This window comes from Artibeus jamaicensis, unplaced genomic scaffold (assembly GCF_021234435.1).
Source record: "Artibeus jamaicensis isolate MK-2021 breed Jamaican fruit bat unplaced genomic scaffold, CSHL_Jam_final contig_467, whole genome shotgun sequence".
In the NCBI taxonomy this organism is placed as follows: Eukaryota; Metazoa; Chordata; class Mammalia; order Chiroptera; family Phyllostomidae; genus Artibeus; species Artibeus jamaicensis.
This window is the reverse complement of record NW_026521845.1, coordinates 1774592-1792809: the sequence shown is the minus strand read 5'-3', so window position 1 is coordinate 1792809 and position 18218 is coordinate 1774592. Positions and strand designations below refer to the sequence as shown.

The 18218-nt window shown below is 57.3% G+C and overlaps 1 protein-coding gene across 6 annotated transcripts in view; it reads left to right on the top strand.

Moving 5' to 3' along the window:
* The window catches only part of CAPN9 (calpain 9), a 33650-nt gene that overhangs the window by 12090 nt on the left and 3342 nt on the right, over positions 1–18218 (top strand). Inside the window, exons 6-19 of one of the 6 annotated variants that reach the window (XM_053667323.1) lie at positions 217–300; positions 2702–2787; positions 3720–3797; positions 5864–6024; positions 6917–7074; positions 7195–7403; positions 9650–9686; positions 10682–10762; positions 12298–12355; positions 13968–14032; positions 14491–14559; positions 14852–14930; positions 15532–15574; positions 17956–18014. In XM_053667323.1, coding sequence (XP_053523298.1) covers positions 217–300; positions 2702–2787; positions 3720–3797; positions 5864–6024; positions 6917–7074; positions 7195–7403; positions 9650–9686; positions 10682–10762; positions 12298–12355; positions 13968–14032; positions 14491–14559; positions 14852–14930; positions 15532–15574; positions 17956–18013 — 1266 coding nt within the window. In that variant the 3' untranslated portion in view covers position 18014. The other 5 variants (XM_053667322.1, XR_008392066.1, XR_008392065.1 and 2 more) reach the window with 5 other exon arrangements.

Here is an 18218-nt window from a genome sequence, read left to right as displayed (position 1 = left end):
GAAACTGATTGCTGGGGGTCTCCTCACCTGGAAGGGCGTTGCCGGATGTCACTGCTGACCACCTCGGCGTGTCCCGTGTGCCCAGTGCACATGCCCTGGGCACAGGGCCCTCCCCTCGGGGCACCGGAGAGGCCCGGTGGGCCTGGAGCGCCATCTGGTGGGGAAGCACGGGCCTGACTTACCCGATGGGACCAACGCTGCTCTTGTGTGTTTTAGATCAGAAACTCCGCAGAATCAGAAGCCCGAACGCCTTTTGGTCTTATTAAGGGCCACGCCTACACTGTGACGGGAATTGACCAGGTAGGTGACGTGAACCCCTGTGGACAGGGCACAAGGACGGACTCAGCAATGCCTGTCCCCTGTGCTCACTTAGTGACAGACGGCTCAAGCCCACTTCTAGGTGTTGCAGAGCAGGGCCCATTGAAAGAGCCAGGCCGGGGCGCAGAACAGCGAGGCGGGCAGGAGAGAAGCGTGCGCCTCCATCACAGCGCCAGACTCGCTTCACCTGTGTGAGAGCCTGGTCTTGGATTTGTATGTCCTTCCCCAGTCCCAGTCCTGTAAGAGTCAGGACCAATAGGAGACAGGGCTAGAGGTAGAGAGAGACAGACAGACAGAGAAACGGACAGACAGAGGTAGAGAGAGACAGACAGACAGAGAAACAGAGAGACCGAGAAATGGACCTAGAGATTGAGATTTATCATGAGGAGTTGGCTCCCGTGCTCATGGAGGCTGAGAAGTCCTGTGACCTGCCATCTGTTAGCTGGCAAGCTGGTAGTGTAGTTCTAGTCCAAGTGCAAAGAAAGGCCCGAGAACCAGGAGAAGCGACGCTGTAAGGCCAAGTGCAACGGTAGAAGGGCACCAAAGTCCCAGCCTGCCCTCAGGTAGAGAGCACAAATTCTTCCTTTCTCCACTTTTTTCTTCCATTCTGACCTTCAGCTGGTGGCACAGGCCCCAGCGACAGTGGGACGGCCGTCCGCTGCACCGAACCAAATGCTAACCTCACCCTAAAACGCCCTCACAGATGCACCCGGAATCGTGTATGACCAAACACCGGGGTCCCCTCGACCCAGTCAGGTGGACACGTGCAACCAGTCATCACGGGGACTCTTCCCCACAGCTATTGTCTGGGGTGGGGCCCACCTGGTGAGGGCTCAGGTTTGGAAGGGAGCCCCTTGTGGGACACGTGGGAACGAGCAGGGCGCAGGACAGGGAGGAAGACAAGAAGCCGCCGCTGCACCCCCTCGGGCTCCAGTCCAGCGAGTCCCAGGGCCGGTGGTGGTGCACTCAGTCTGCAGACAAGTCTCAGACCAGTGTGTGGCGGGCACAGGCACTGCGGCCTCTGCCTGTCGCTGCCCACGCTTCGATCACTCTCCACGTGAGTGGGAATGAAGCGTGCAGCAGGAAGCACCCTCATCACCGCACCGGGACCCTGAGCAGAGCGGTCGAGGTGGGTGATGCCCCCCCCCCCACCGGGGCATTTAGGATTTAGCGTCGGCTCCTCTCCTCCACCTTCTCCCCAGGCCTCGCTGGTCACTCATTGGAGGAGGCTGTGATTTTTAACATTAGACCTAAATACTCTTCCAAGTAACCAAAGAAACTCTCCATCTCCTGCGACGCTCTGTCCAAGTGCACTTTTTTTCTCTCCACCTGCAAGGATGTCACCCACCCTGCTTGTCTTCCTTCGTGACCCCCCGGAACGGTGCACCCGAGAGGGCGCACTGACAAAGGATGCTTTCTCGTGAAAATACAACTGGCACCACGCACACGAGGCCACGCATTCTGAGAGTCGGGTGTCCGGCAGCTGGTGCATTTCGTCCACCCTCCTCCCTCCAGAATCTCTGCACAGGGCACCCGTCCCTTCGCTGCTGCAGAGCAGGGCAGAAGTCACAGCAGACGCGTCTTCTTTCTCCAGCTCAAGGGTTCTCCTTCTGCACAGCAGAGACCCCCGTCACCCCTGATTGGGGGGCCTAATGGGAGTTAGAGAGCTGGGAAGTGACTTTTGCTTATTGCTGCGTGAATTCCCAGTGTGCGTTCATGTTCTGGTCCCTGGTCTGTGAGTGAGGTGCTGAGGCTGGAGGAAATGCAGTACAGCCCTGAGACGCCGACCTTCTGAGCACTCCGCTGCGTTCTCAGCGAGAGCCGTTCTGAGGGGTGTGCGGTGCGGCACTGTCACTGCTGGACGAACAGCGCAGAGCGAGCGCCCTCACAGCAACCTGGGTGGGACGGGCTGCTGCACACCTCGGCCCTCCGGTGGGCCACCTGCTGTGCTCGGTTCGTCAGTGACTGAAATGCCATTGTGTGCACGTGACTAACAGTTCCTGCAAGCTCTCCAGTCACTGTGCTGGGTGCTGAGGACACACAGACCAGTAAGACCTGGCCCCATCTCTAGGGAGAGACGAGTCTAGAGAGAAAACTCATTCGTTTGAAGATTCGTGTGGACTAATTCCTCACTAACCACAATTCTACTTTGTTTCCCGGATTCAGCATCGTCAGCCCGGGGGGATCAATATAACATCGCTGGTAACACAAGCCATTCGGTTCAACAGGAATTAGAAAGTTCCCAGGGCCCGTGAAGAAGTGATGAGTTTGGACATGTCTCCGGCATGTTGCCGTAGTCACGGGGCTCTCGGCAGCGCCAGGCCCTGCTGGAGCTCGGAGACCAACTTTCCATTCCACAGTAGTCCGGTGCTTTCTCTTCCAGGTAAACTTTCGAGGCCGGAGAACCAAGCTCATCCGAGTGCGGAACCCGTGGGGCCAGGTGGAGTGGAGTGGGTCCTGGAGCGACAGGTCGGTCCCCGTCCCCTCCCTCTGGCGGATCGCCCCTCTGGGTGTTCACGGGTCCTGGGGCCAGGCTGGCCTGGGTAGGGGTCGAAGAAGGAGCCGTTCGTTTGCCCACAGCCCTCTTATCCAGGGCCCTGTCCTGCCTCCCGGCACCTGACCTCGGCCCTCAGGTCCCCCTGGCTGTCCGACTTGGTTCTCAAGGACGATTCTTAGTGCTTCCCTTTAATTTGCTGTGACGAAGTTGCTGTCAGTGAGGGCACTCGCCCCGGTGGGGGCCTTCCACACCCCGGAAAGATGTTCCTCCCCAGCAGCCCCACCTCAGGTCAAGATCTGCGGGTTGGGGGGAGCGGGGTGAGGCAGCCACAGTGGCTACGGCACCACAGTGCCAATGACTCGGTCTGACCCGTGTGGGGGCCATCGTGGGGTCGCAGAGACACAGTGGACTTGGGGGCTGCTCGCCTGAGCCCTCTAGTCCACAGGGCGGGTGTGAACCCTCGCTGGCTGCCTAGAGAGCCAGGCAAAGGGGGTACTTGGCACACTAAACCCCCAGTGTGGGTGAGCATAAGGCATTATTATCACTTCTCAAAGGGTCAGCTTATGAACAAAGAGGAGGGGTCAGACCCGTGCTCCAGGCCACGCCTTTCAACCCCCTGGGCAGGTCCAGTCGGGCTCTCTGTGCTGCACTGTGACGGTCCTGTGATCGTGGTCCATGCGGGGGGGGGGGGGGGGGGACAGTGGTCTTAAGGGCCTTTCCCCATCAGCGGCCGGCCAGCCTGAGGGTCCCCAGCACATCTCTGGGGCCCAGTTAGTAGCCACTGACCCGGATCTGTTCCCTCCAAACACACACGTGGCTCCCAGGGTGGGGCCACTCCTCCACCTGAAGCTGCTGAGGTTTGGCTGCTGCACTTGACCCTGACACTGACTGTGTTTGCTCCCAGCTCCCCCGAGTGGCGTGCAGTCAGCCCAGCTGAGCAACAGCGCCTGCATCACACCGCTCTTGACGACGGAGAGTTCTGGTACAGTGCTGCCTCTGTGTCCATTTCCATGTTGACCCCCCCTGAGTGAGTGCGTCCCATGGCCCTCGGGTACAAGGAGCCTTCCCTCCCTCCCTCCCTCCCTTCCTTCCTTCCTTCCTTCCTTCCTGTTATTTACCAGTGTAAATCAAACAATTCTGTCTCAAACTCCTTCTATGCACCCAGGTTGGCAGAGAACGTAATCTGTTATGCTTTGGGGAGCTCACCCCACCTCCAGGCTTATTGGGGTCTCAGGGACCTGCAGTGATCCAGAGGATGAGGGGCAGGGCCTCCAGCACCCCTCCCTGAGCCCTCCGACTTTGCACGGGGAGTGTGAAGGCCCGTGGCCCGGGGTTCACAGGCTTCTCCCTGCACACCCACCTTGGGGACAGGGACCCTGGAGAGCGGTTTCCTGGAGACAGTCCAAAAACAGAGACCTGAGTGAGAAGGAACTATGCCTAATCTAGACTGAAACTCTTCGTTCAATGAGAACATTTTTTAAATTTATTGTTTCCAAAAGATTACACTGTATTGTTTTACAGTTGTCCCAGTGGCCCCCACTTCTTCGAGCTCTGGGTCAAGTGCAGAGATGTTCTTCCTCTGCCCCCTTCCCCTTCTTTCAGCCGAGCCCAACCTTCGCCCCACCCCCGACAGCTGTCAGTCTGTTCCGTGTTTCTACACCTCTGATACTATTTTGCTCAAGTTAAACAAGAAATGGTTAGTGGGCCTTTGTTCCAGAAGGTGTTTTTTAATCTTAGTTCTTTCTTCCCGTGGGGTCCAGAAACCGCGGGCTCTTCCGACCCTGCCGGGCCGCACTCTCCGACCTCTGGCTGTCTTTACCGTCACATGCTTACACCAGCCTATTTCTGCCTAAGATTGTCTCTTTCTTGTGACACCATATTAAATACAAGTAGCGAAAACCGGCAGCCTGAATATTTCAGCTTTTTCCATTCTATCCCCAGAGCACAGCCCTGGGGGCACTTACCTGCTCTGTCTTCATGTGTTTACAGATAACAGATTTAGCAATTATTTCACCATCCACAGCATGGATGTCTGTTCTCCAGCTCCAATATTTCCTTCCTACCTCCTGCCCAATGGCTAAGCGGGTATCACCTATTTAGAACTGCTACGGTGGCTCCATACCTCAAGGACCTAGGGTAACACCAGCTGCTGTAACAAATAGGCTCAAAATGTATGAAGACACAAATGCAATCCAGCTGGCCTCTCACTGGTTGTCACGGTCCAGGAGGCCACTCTTATTCTGTGGTAGCCGCCTCCAGGCGGTGATTCAGGGACCCAAGCTCTTCTCACTGTGTGGCTCTGCTGTCCCTGGGGTCACAGTGTCATCCACAGGAAGCCAGCAGCAGGGGGGGAAAGGGGGAGATTGGAGAAGACATCTCCACTTCCTAAAAGCCTTGACCCAGAGGTGACACATCACTGCTCACCTCTCCCCTTAGGCGGAGGGGGCGGGGTGCCGTCCCCAGCCCTGTTCTGGGGGGCAGGCTTTGCCATCTCTGCCTCAGGAACCATGAGTGGAAAGTAGAAAAAATTGTGGAAACCCAGCAGAGTATTTGAGAGATGGACAAGCTGTGAAATTGGACATTAGAGACAAACTGACCTTAAATTTGGGGTACAGAGGCTCTGGGTGAGTGAGTTACATGAAAAGAGCCAGACTTGCAGAAGAAAGCCCACCTGTGTCCCTCGAACCTGGCCGAAAGGAGGAACCCGCTGCGGGAGGCCCCGTGCAGACGAACGTCCTCGGTCTCCACACCTGGTCAGCGAGGCCTCCCCCTAATGCACTGACTCCCTGTTGGCACCCGCCCTGCACCCTCCTGCTTCACCGAACTTCCCTGACTCTGTAGCACTTAGATAATCAACCTACATTTTTACCTTTTTAAAAATTACTTTTCTAATCCTTTTCCTAACTTTTTTGGTGCATTTTTGGTCTCCCCACACCTGCGGTCTCCACTCCGGGAGGACGGGGCGGACACCGTAGCCAGATGAGCGTGTTGGTGACGGCGTCACGCCATCGCCGTCACCGCTGCATCGAGTCCCTCTGCTTCCTGCAGGATGGCTTTCGACGACTTCGCGGCCCATTTTGACAAAGTGGAGGTCTGCAACCTCACGCCCAACGCCCTGGAGGACGGGGCTGCGCACCGGTGGGAGGTCACCGTCCACCAAGGAAGCTGGGTGCGGGGCTCCACGGCCGGGGGCTGCCGCAACTTCCTGGGTGGGTAGCCTGCCCGCCACTCTCCCTGTCCAACCTGGGGACGGCAGTGGGTCAGGGCCAGGACCCCAGAGAAACCCTGGCTGCGGGCGGGGTTGGGTAGTAGGATGTCAGGCGTGAGCCGGACAGAGGGCTGAGGAGACCTGGGAGCAAGCTGGGTGGGAATGGCTCGGGAAACACCGTAGTTTTACCACTGGGGTCATTTTCCACAAGTGGTGGAAAACACAGTGCACGCTTGTCCTGCCGTGAAAAGGGCCGTTGTCCTGCGTCACCGCAAAGTTCAGAGGAGCAGGGCAGCCTTCGGCCTGTGTGTGATTCTCCGCTCCACGCTCTTTCCTCTGTTCACTTCCTCCTGCGCCTGGCTTTCTTCATAGTCACAGCAAGAGCTCCTAAATGTCATTAAACCAAAGTCCTCAACGTCCTTCTAGTTGGGAATTCCTCGAACCAACCCTGCCTGGAGACTGGCTGGCTCACTTTGTCCCAGTTCCCGGGGCAAGAGCGGGACTTGCCCTCGGAGCCGGGAGGGAGGCCGATTCTGCTCGACCTGCACAAGCCCCAGGGCAGGCACCGGGCACAGCTTCGGGTGCCCCGCTCTCCCCCCTGACATGCTCAAAGGGAAAAGTCAGGTGGCACAAACATACCAACCAGACCCCCAAGAAGGCACATGGTTCCAAAGAAGGTGGAAATGAGCAGAAAAACGCTGCTCGCTCACAGTGGGGTCCAGAAAGTAGGGCACGAGGGCGACTGGAACAGGGAGAGAAGAAACTATCTGCCCCAGTTTGGGAGGATGGGGTGAGCTGCTTGGTGGGGGGGGGGGGGTGTCTGTGTCTGTGTGTGTGTGGCCTTCACGTCGCTCTAAAAGGGGGGAGAGTGATCTGCCTTTTTCTCGCGGCAGATACCTTTTGGACCAACCCACAAATAAAGCTGTCCCTGACCGAGGAGGATGAGGGGCAGGAGGGGTGCACGATACTTGTGGCTCTGATGCAGAAGGACCGAAGGAAGCTCAAGAGGTTCGGCGCCGACGTGCTGACCATCGGCTACGCCATTTACCAGGTGGGCGGGGGCCAGCTGCCTCTCAGAGCTTGCCCTCTGGGTTCGAAATTCTCAGACCCTCCACGGGTCCACACCCCAGAGCCCGCGGCCCGGCCCCAGCCCGCACCTTTCCCATTGCAGTGCCCGGACAAAGAGGAGCACCTGAGCAAAGACTTCTTCCGGTACCACGCTTCCCAGGCCAGAAGCAAAACCTTCGTGAACCTGAGAGAAGTCTCGGACAGGTTCAAGCTGCCCCCTGGGGAGTACATCCTGATTCCCAGCACCTTCGAGCCCCATCAGGAAGCCGATTTCTGCCTGAGGATCTTTTCGGAGAAGAAAGCCATCACCCGGTGAGTAACGGGTGCAAGAATCCGTCTCGCTCCATGGCTCATTCCTGGAGAGGCCACGAGGAGACCGCTGGGGCCGTGAGCCCACCCTGCCCATTTCCACTTGGTTCTACACCTCCTCCCTTCAAACAAACCATTGAAAAGTTCCTCTCTCCAGCCGCTCCCAGGAGGGGGCTCTCGGAGCTCCTAAATGTCATTAAACCAAAGTCCTCTCGGGTTGGGCCCTTCACTTTCCAGATCGTTTTACCCAGATGCTTCTGGAAGGGGCCCCACAGGTAGGGATGCTGGGCTGGGTTCTGTGCACAGTGACGGGGTAGCTGTCGCAGGTTTCGAGAATGACATGTTCTTGCAGCCCCACTTGGAGCAACTCTGCCTCCTATTGGACACACCTGGCAACTCCATCTCCTGGGGGGTGTCTTAACAGAGTTACTTTGTATCATGTACTTCTATGGAAAAAGGAATTCCCGTTACTGCCCATTCTCCATTGGTTGCTTCGTAGCGGAGGGGGCAAAATGGTTCGAGATAGGAGAATCCGCTTCTTTTTCCCAGGCAGACATTGCAGGGATCACAGAGCATGGCGAAGTCGACTAATTCTGTGTTTGAGCCAGATCACTGCCCAGCAAAGGACAACCTCAGCCACCACGACAGAGACGGCCGTGGCTGCACAGCCTGCCCTGGGTGACTCAGGGCGCGTCAGCCTCCGTTGGGTGGGATGGAACTGGATGGACGGCGCATGCAGAACACTTCTGATTACAAAGTCTGGTTGGGTTTCCCAGGCTGAGCACAAAAGGCGTGGCATGTTCTCATCAGCTAAATGGAAGCAATGGCGTCTTTAATTTTTACAAACTCTGCTGGAAAATTGTCCTCCAGCCTCTCCCAGACACTAGCACAAGCTGAGCACGTTTCCCAGGATCTGTGCCCACGAAAGCACCCCAGAGGGGGTCCGTGCAGATTGGCGACTTCCGTGGGTGGCAAGAACCAGAGAGAGAGCGCTAGGCTGTGCAATCCTGCACTCCGTGTTCCCTGTCCGGTCAGTGGGTCCCGCACCGTCCTCGGCCCCTGCAGGCAGCTGACACGTGACGGAGCTAACTCCCCGCTCACGCTTCACGGACAAGCACTTTCACCTGCTGTGATACTGAGCCCGGAATCAGCTCGTCCCACAATAAAAGCGTTCTGGCTGGCGCTGTCATGCGCTCAAGGGATGAGGAGCACGGGAGGGTCCCCCTACCTCCGTCCCAGTGTTTGCTTATTTGTGCTCCCTTCGAGTTTCTTTTTTTAAGATTTTATTTATTTATTTTTAGAGAGGGAGGGAGGGAGAAAGAGAGGGAGAGAAACATCAGTGTGTGGTTCCCCCTCGCTCTCGTGGCACCCAGGACCTGGCCTGCAACCCAGACCTGTGCCTTGACTGAGAATTGAGCCGGCGACCCTTTGGTTTGCAGGCCGGCACTCAGTCCACTGAGCTGCACCAGCCAGGTCTTGCTTCCGAGTTTCTAGCAGACTTTCTCCGGGCATGCTCCAGGTTTTGCTCTGCAAGACTGGAATTCTCCAAACGTTTTCAGGATCGACAAAGGCTGAAGCCTGTTCATCCTCTCAGCATCCCTGCCTTCCATAACTGTGTTCCCCTGAACATGTGAGCAGCGAACAAAGGCGTTTTCAGCAATTTCCGCAGGCAGAGCACGTCCACACACACGCCCCAGCCCACCCCGCGGTGGGGTCACGGATCTATTGCCTGGAAAGGGGCATTTCAGACACGCTCTGTTTTATCTCCACCCAGTTTGCTCTATAATCTTTAAAATCCCCCCACAAATGTTTAACCCTCAGTGGCTCCACGACTGTCTCCTATGACCACGGGTCTCCTTTGGCAACGGAGAGCGTATGGGGAGCTCAGTGACACTGCTCAGCTCCCGGGAACTTTGGGACGCTGCTGTCCTACATAACTCTTCATAAATGCCCCGTTAAAGCACACCCGGGAAACCAGAATGGCTGCAGCTCAGCTTTTCCCCCCGGAAATCCAGAACGTGCGTGTTCCTGCAGGGGAGGCCAGGCCGCCGCCCTGTTTTCCTGCGGAAGGCCCCGAGTGCCGAGGGCAGGGCTGGTGCCTGGGCTCCTCGGACCCTGGGAAAAGTCAACACACTGCAAAGCGGGGCTCAGGTGGGACGGAACCGGCCAGCACCTCCGGACCCTCTGGCGCCACAGATCCTAACGGGGAAGCTGATGCACCCTGAGTCAGCCTGTTTTCTGCTCCGCAGGGACCTGGACGGGGACGTGCTCCTTGAGCTCCCTGAGGTGAGTCTTCTCTTGATACTCTGGGGGGGGCGGTGCTCGGTGGCTGTCCTGCAGCCTGTCCTTGCAGCCAAAGCGTCACACAAAACTCAGAAGTTCAGGGAGTGGTTACCTGGGATCAGGTAAGCCCCTCGATCCTCCCCTCCTGCAAAACAAGACCCCTCCTGCCTTCACATTGCCCAGCAGGACCGGGCGGCACCCGGCAGGAAGCTGCTGGGGGTGAGCTGGGTGCTGCTTGCTCCCTGAGAGGCAGCTGCTGTTTCCGGAGGGGACGGGGACACTTTAAAATGTAGTCAATTAAAGAGAAGCAGTTGATAAGAAGGAAATGAGAGAGGCCAGCCGATGGGATGGCTGTGGATGTGGGGGAACATGTTACTCCTTCCCTGCGTTGCGTGTTGGGGGGCAGGGGCTGGTGTAGCCGGAACAGCCCGACACCCCCCAAGTAGCAGTCATCTGGTCTTAGGGGGACACCTGCTGCCCTTGCTGTCCTCTCTGGGTTGTGGCTTACTCATGGGCCCCCCAAAACAAAACAAGACAAACTTCCCAAAGACTTGCTGAGCTTTTTCCTCCTTCCATGCACCCGGCTGCGTGCCCGGTGCTAGCAACAGACTCCTGCCCCTCTCAGACGCGCCCCTCAGCGCCAGTGACTGGGCAGCCAATTCAGACGAGGGTGTTGAGGCGGCAGACAGAGCAAGCGCAGGGAGCAGAGACAGCCCTGGCTGGGTCCTAACTCGGTCAGGTGTCCGCTGCCTTCAGCGCTGTCCTCTGTGCAGTCACTGACAAGTCCTTCCAAAGGCCCTTCCAAGGAGCCCCCACGAGGAATCGTGGGGTGCTGCTAGTGTGCCCACAGGGCCACTCCGAGCTCCTTGTCACCCGGCTGGGAGGTCCCCTCTCCTTGCCCGCCCACCCGGGCCTCTTCCTTCTGTCTCTTTCTACGACAGCGCAGGTGCCAGGGCCTGTTCCGTGGCTCCACTCCAGCTCCTCTGTGTCCTTCGCAGCCCCCGAAGCCGACTCCCCCGGACCAGGAGACCGAGGAGCACCGGCAGTTCAGGGCCCTGTTCGAACGCATCGCTGGGGAGGTGAGGTGCACGGGGGCTGCCCAGGCCGCGGTGCCCCCAGCCCAGGGTCCTGGCGACAGGGGTGTTAGTCAGCAGCACGTCCCAGAGGCTGAGTGTCCAGGTGTGGGAGGGAGCTAGTCACACGGTGAGACTAGCCCGAGAGACAGCCTCCCGCCACACCCTCACGCCCATCCCGGCCGGGGGAGGGAGCAGGGGCGCCCGCAGGACGAGGACCAGTGCAGGGGGCCTTCCCGAGGCGGCTCCTCTGAACTCTGCCCAGGAATCACAGCCCTCTCTCCCCTCGGCTTCACTTCACGGTGGTGCTCTGGCCACTGGTAAATTACAAACGCATCCAGAGTTTTGTCCCTTAACCCCAGGGCTGCAGGGGCCTCCAGGGAGGAAGAAAGTCTGTCCTTTGCTCTCAGCCCCATTCCCTACCTCTCTGTCACTCAGCTGGCCTGCTGGGTTTTCCCTGTCCCTGCTCAGGCCTCCGTCCTCCGAGCAACTGCCCCTCCACGTCCCCGTCAAGCCTCCCCATTGGGGCCACAAATACATGTAGCCTGGGGGCCTGTTCATGGCAACAAGCTAATGACTCCGTTGGCTCCCCATCCCTGACCGGGCACCTGGATTGTCAGAGAGAGACACCTAAACCTGGGGGACACGGCCTGGCGTGACAAGTCAGGCAGCCCTGGGGGCCAGGGTCTGGGGTGGAGAAATGTGGGGACCCGTGGGGCTTTGTCTAAACCAAGGCAGGCAGGGGGGCGGGGGACGGGCAGCAGGTGAGGGTGGCAGGGTGGGGGAAGCCCCAGCCTCGGGCCCATCTGGAGGACAGGCCTGGTGAGCGAGTGCCCAGCTCCCGGGAGGGGAGGGGGGTTGTGGGGAGGGACAGAGGTACCATAAGTAGAGATCCAGGTTTGGATGGCAAGGGGGACTGAGAATTCAAACTCTCACCTTTCTCCTCTTCCCACCAGCCAGGTGGACACGGGATGCTTGGCTCCTCAGTTCGGTAGGGCGTTGGGCTGGATCTGAGGTTCTTCCCTGGGGGCAGGCCTAGGACTCTGCATTTCTAACCAGCTCCTCAGGGCTGTGGGTGCTGAGATGTAGCAGGATTTAAAGGAGCGCCCGAGGTCCATGGTTCTGAAGTTCAACCCTAGAGGATTTGAAAATAAGAGCCATACTGCCAGTTCCTCCCGACCAAACTGGGGCCGGGGTGGCCCCCCAGTGTGGGCGGTTCAGGGTTCCCGGGGCGCTGCTGCACTTAGGGAGCTGGGGGCTCAGACCCACACGGCCTTTGGCGTCAGAATCTCGTGGGAGCTTCACCTCGGTGCCCGGGAAGCAGCCTGGCCTGGCCTGGCCCCGGCCCAGTTTTCTCCGCCTTCTCTGGGTTGGGTCTCAGGTCCCTGAAAATGAGTTGGCTGCAGCCACAGGGGACACTCATCCGGGCCTGCCGCAGGCTCCTGGGAGCCGGTCTGTCACTTGAGCCAAATCAAGGTCGGGATTTAAAAAAAACTCACTGCTGAGGGCCATGGAAAGCAACTGTCTCACTTTAACAACAGGACCTGGAGGTGACCGCGGAAGAGCTGGAACACGTTTTAAACGCCGTGCTGCGGAAGAGTGAGTGCCCCCCACCCCGCACCCCCATCGGGGCCGGGCGCCTGGGAGGGGCCCTGGGACAGCACCCGCCTGGGTCCCATCTCCCCGGGCTCCCTGCTCCCCCAGCCCTGACCGGCTTTTCAGGGCTGACATTGGACAGACTTTGAAGAGCTTCCATTGCTTATTTCTCGATTACAAAAGTGACGTGGGTTTATGTCAGCAAATCCTAAAAAGTGCAGAAAAGCCTAATGACAAAGATAAAATTGCCCATAATCTCGCCACCCGTCATCGATGACAACATGTGTGTGCATCATATATGTAGTACGTGTGTCCATGCACACACACAGTATTCGATTACAGACACAGTTGGTATTTTAACATGTCGGCTTCCAGATGGGAATCCCAGGCTGCGAGCTTCCCCCACTCACAGTATCCAGTCCGACGGTTTCTGCCTTGCTCACGGAGCTGTGCTGCCGTCACCACGACCAGTCTAGGACTTTTCGTCCCACTCCAGAAAGAGACCCCGCACGGGCTGCCCCTACCCCCAGCCCCTGGCACACACTCGTCTCCTGCCTGCTTCTACAGATCTGCCTCTTCTGGGCTTTGGCTCCGAAAGGACTGACATGATACGTGAAATATTACGACCGGCTCCTTCCACTCCACATGGCACACAGGTGGCAGACACAAGGCCTGCGGGCCGAATCCCGCCCTCCACCTTGTTTTATCCGTCCCGGCACGTCCCGGCACCTTGTTGCTACCCGGCGGCAGCGCCGAGCTCCTTGGCCCTAGTGAAGGAGCAGTTACATGTCCCCAGTCCTAAAATTCCATCCGGCCCTTGGAAGGCCAGTGCGAGGCTGCTGCGGCCCCCGGTGAAAGTGAGTTTGACACCCCTGGCGGAACGTGTGCCAGGGTGGCCCGCGCTGTTTTTATGACGACAGCCGGGGAGCAGGGCCCCGAGTGGACTGCGTTCTGCTCTCGCGTCCCTCCGCCCGTGGATGAATGCGCAGGTGGGGGCCGCGTTGCTGCCGCGAACACCCGTGAACAGGTTATCCTGTGGGAGTGCGTTCTCCTTTCTCTGGGTGATAAGACAGCCGAGGGGACTGCTGGCTCACGTGGCAACTGTATACTTAATGTTTCGAGGACATGCTGGACTATTTCCCACGGCACTTCCACATTCCACACCAGCTGCGAATGGGTGTTCGAATTTCTCGTTTCCCGGGTCATTAAATGTGCCTCACAAACGCGATTCTTCAGAACTGGGTGACACTGTGCTAATGTATCGTGTGGGCATAACTGATTGTCCTTCCACTGGTCACTTATATCATTTCTAAGTCTTTGCCTTTATAAATAATCTCAGGAGAAAATTTTAACTGGTAGTTCTTTGCTTGGGATTCTTAAGACTAAATAATGGATGGAAGGATATTCCCATATAAGGGGTTTTTCATATTTTGCGTATTTTCCCCCGAAAAGGCCACGTCCACTGCCACTCCTAAGGGACCCCCGAGGGTGTGAGCATGTCAGCACCTGCCCCCCCCCAGGGCCCCAGATCTAACTGCACTGTCGGACTTGCCACAGATGGAAACAGGTACGTTTTCAGGGGTGATCCGCACTTTGTGTTCACGTGTCATTTCAGAAAAGGGCATCAGATTCGAGCAGCTCAGCCTGGTTTCCTGTAAAAACATCATTTCGCTAACGGACGTATCCTTCCCGACGCCTGGGCAGAAGTAGCTGCCGAGTGTGTCCTAGAGGGTGGCACCTCCCCCCACAGGGCGGTCTCCTTCACCGGAGCCACCAAGGCGGGGAAACCCCTGGCCAGAACCCGGGACAGAGTCAAAGACACGGACTGTCCAAGGGTGGGAGTGTGTCTGAGGGGACTTGGGGGTCTTGCTGTTATTTTGGGGTCCCGTGCAAGGGAATGAAGGGGGTTTTGTGGTTTTTTTCGAACCTTTTGATGCTATTGCCATCTCACCCCTGCCGGGCCCCCCTTCAGCGACTCGAGGTGTAATCACTAAACCACCCCCTCAAAGCCCTCAACCTGTGTCCCCTCGTCCCCCTCGCCAGCCCTCTGCCCCTCCCCCCTGCAGTGGCAGCCGCAGGTCCCAGGAGGAGCCTCAGGCTGAAACGCGCTCATGTTTTCCTTAATGCACTCGGCACAGACCAGTGGCAACGGGAAGCTAGACTTCGATGAATTCAAGGTGTTCTGGGACAAACTGAAGACGTGGACGGTACGTAGCCTGGTGAGCGCGCGGCCTCTAGGGCCTGTGCAAGCCCAGAGCAGAGGGGGTCAAAGGGAGGACGCCAGGGTGGGATTCCAGCACTCGCTTCTACTATCACGGAAGTATCTCAGTGCAACTGCCCCAGTGAAAGGAAAACCAAAGGGCCCACCTTCCTCACGGGGGGCCTCCCCAACCACTGCCTCCCCTCCTGCCCTGGCCGTCCTCCCCCCACCCCTGCAGCCACCATGGGGCACCTTCTGGGACTCCGGGGGGCCTCACTGCCTCTGCTGCGCTCCCGCAGGACCTTTTCCTCCAGTTCGACGCGGACAAGTCCGGCACCATGTCCTCCTACGAGCTGCGCACCGCCCTGAGAGCTGCAGGTGAAGCAACACCCCTGCTCTGTGTCCGCGAGTCTGTTCCATTTTGTTTGTCCACATATTCCATTCCTTAGTTCCCGCATATGAGTGCGATCACATGGTATTTGTTTTTCTCTATCTGACTCATTTCATGGAGCCTAATGCGCCCTAGGTCCACCCGAGCTGTTGCGTTCTTTGAGAAATGTTATTTCTAGAGCCCCCCCAACCCCTGTGAGCTAAATTTCCCTGGAGACATTGCCACTGACTGCAGGTGTCACAGCAGGAACCCACGTGCAGCTGGGCGTGGGCTCAGACGCAGAACTGGAGGGAAGGCTGGCAAGGGTGGGGGCGGGGCTCAGACGCTGCCCCGGGTTCAGTTCCCCCAAATGGGGCCTCCTAGACAGTCAGCAAGGCACGATGGGCGACGTTGGCGTCAAAGCCAAGACCCTGAACTCATCAAACTCAGAAGGTGCAGCTGTGACCCCCCCCCAACAATGCGGTCACACTGCAGCCAGACCACACCTGGGGCTCCCTTTCCTTAGCCCACCACTCAGCTGACCCTTGGCGCTCCCCAACGCTGCACCCACAGGACTCAGCCAGGTTGTCCCCTGTCTGTGCTCCACAGGCTTTCAGCTGAGCGGTCACCTCCTGCAGCTGATCGTCCTCAGGTACGCGGACGAGGGGCTGCAGCTGGGCTTCGATGACTTCCTCAACTGCCTGGTCCGGCTGGAGAACGCCAGCCGTGAGTGCACGGGGGAGTGTGTGTCCTCAGCCCCGGAGAGGGGAGTCCACCTCCCCTCAGCCCCCTTCCAGGAGCGGGCAGGGAACAGCCTGCCAATAGTCAGTGAAGACAGGCCGTGCAGTGTCTTTGTGGAGGGTGACGGGGTGGTCCTGCCGCGTGTACGATTTCAGGTCCCCTCCCACCCTGGCCCACAGAGTCCGAGGAGTCTCTCTCCCCCCGTTTCCACCTGCCTTTGCGTTTTGGAAACCCCTGCGCTGACCCAGTACCTGCAGCAAGGCTGTGTTACTCCAGTGAAGGAGAGGGAACTCCTTGGAGCTAGCAGTTTACTGTCATGTGGTCACCGAGTTGAAGCTGAATGAAGTGCATCCTGGGACCGGTTAACTCCTCACCAGGGTAACACCCCCCAGGGGGTGTCTTCTGCGCAGGTGCAGAGGGCCCCGTCGCGCCCCAGCCGGCATCCTCGCCTGGTTTAACCCTCCGCAGTCACCACCTTGACTCTTCATCATGTTTGCACAAAGAGCCTGTACTTCCGGTTTGGGCTGGGGGCCTCGAATGATGAGGCCGGTCCTGTTGGCACTTCCTAAGGTGTGTCTGCCTGGTGCCCTCAGGTCATGTGCTAAGCCAAGGCTCTATGCTCCTCGCATCCACGGGCTGGAGCTCCCTCTGGTTCTTCCATGTCATTGGAACACACGTGTGACTGGTTGGGACCTGTCTTCATGGACTGTAAGGTCCAGGAGGGCCGCCCATAGTGGGCAGTACAGCAACTGATGTTGCTGATTTGAGAGAGGCCAGTGGGCCTCGAACATCCATCAGGAGGCGGGGCTTTCTCTGGGCAGACCAGCAGTTAGTGAGAGGCCGGCTTTACAAAGACCTTCCTGAGAAAGGTCTTTGTAAAGGTCACTTATTAGACCTACAGGGCGGTCACAAACGACCTCGAGATGATGCAACTTGATGGTTTCTCTCCCTCAACTGCACTTTTCCTCCCTAAATCCCCTGGGGGTGCTCAGCTTGTTCCTATCATGGAGGAATATTAGACATCAGGGGCTTCGGGTTTCACGTCACCTGCTGGGATCTGCTGGTTAGTTTCATCGCCTGAGGAATGTTTAAAAGAACCAAGGCAAGGGCTTTACCCAGGGTTACTTTAACTTTTTATTCTTCAAAGTTTTAATCAAACACTTCAGTATAAAGAACAATCTTGGTTCCCACCAGCCCCCCACCTGTGCTTCTCAAACTTTGCCACACGTCACAATCCCCAGGGGAGCTCCAACATTTCGATGGCCGGGCGGCTCTGTAGGCAGCTAAATTAGGAGAATCTGGGGTGGCGGTGGCACACAGCATCAGTGTTTGTAAAAATTCTACAGGTGGTCCCAGCACCCTGTACCCAGCCTCGATCATTACCACCTGGTAACCTTTTCTGTACATTCCCCAACACGGACTTCTTTTTCTGAATTAATAACGTCCCAGAAATGCGGTCCTTTCGTCTGTAGTTATCTCTAGCAGATAGACTTGTGTTTAGCATCATCACCATGCAATTTGCACACCTTTAAAAGCCTTGACAATCGATATTTAGGGCAATTGGTAGACGAGTGTTTTTTTTTCCTTCCCGTGAAGTTCTCCGCATCACCCAAGACCAGGTCCATGCTGAAATTCCCCCAGTCTGCTTTTTACATTTGCCTGGCTGTCTCAGGATCCACTCACCCCGTCTGGCTGTTGGGTTCTGTCTCTTTGGTTCTATGACAGCCTCTTCCCCCAGTCTGTTGTATGTCTAACGGTCTCAGGTGACTGTCAGGTGAAGCCAGGGTTGGCTGGCTTGACCGCTTAGACTAAACAGGAGCCTGAGGCTGAGAGAGCAAAGCCACTGTCTTCGTTATCACAGTAGACAGAGCATCCGACTCAGAGGGGCTGCTCCTACCTGTAGGAGCACTCCCTGAGCTCCCCTTGTTGTAAACTTTCAAGACTCACGCAAAATTTCATGTACATGGGCTTTTATTCTGGAAGCAAAGACCACATACTGCAAGGGACCTTAACCTCAAAAAAGTTAAGACAGGGAGATGTTTTGGATCCAGGCACTAGCTGGATATGTAAATGACAACCCATCCCACCCAATGCCAAGGCCAGGTCTTCCTCTGCACCCCCCAGAGAAATCCCGCAGCCCGCCTGAGTCGGGCCTGTGCTGTGGAAGACCACCACCAGGTGGCGCAGCTCCTCCGTAGGCTTCACGGAAGGCTCCTGGTACTGGGGAAAAACAGCCTGTGTGTGGAAGGACCAGTCCCTGCAACGATGCCTTTGTCGTGTCTTTCCCATCAGGGGTGTTCCAGGCACTCAGTACGAAGAACAAGGACTTCATTCATCTGAACATAAATGAGGTATGACCAAGACTTCCGCTCAGGGGTGCAGCCAGGGCCAGGTCCCGAGTCCATGTTCCATAAACCTTTGCTGAATGCGTGTGTGGGTGAACATTTGACTTTGGGGGTAAAACAACAAAACTATTGCTAATGTTTTAAAGGTATTATGCATTATAATTGTTACAATAGTCCTATGAGCTAAGAACTAGTAGTATCCCCATTTTG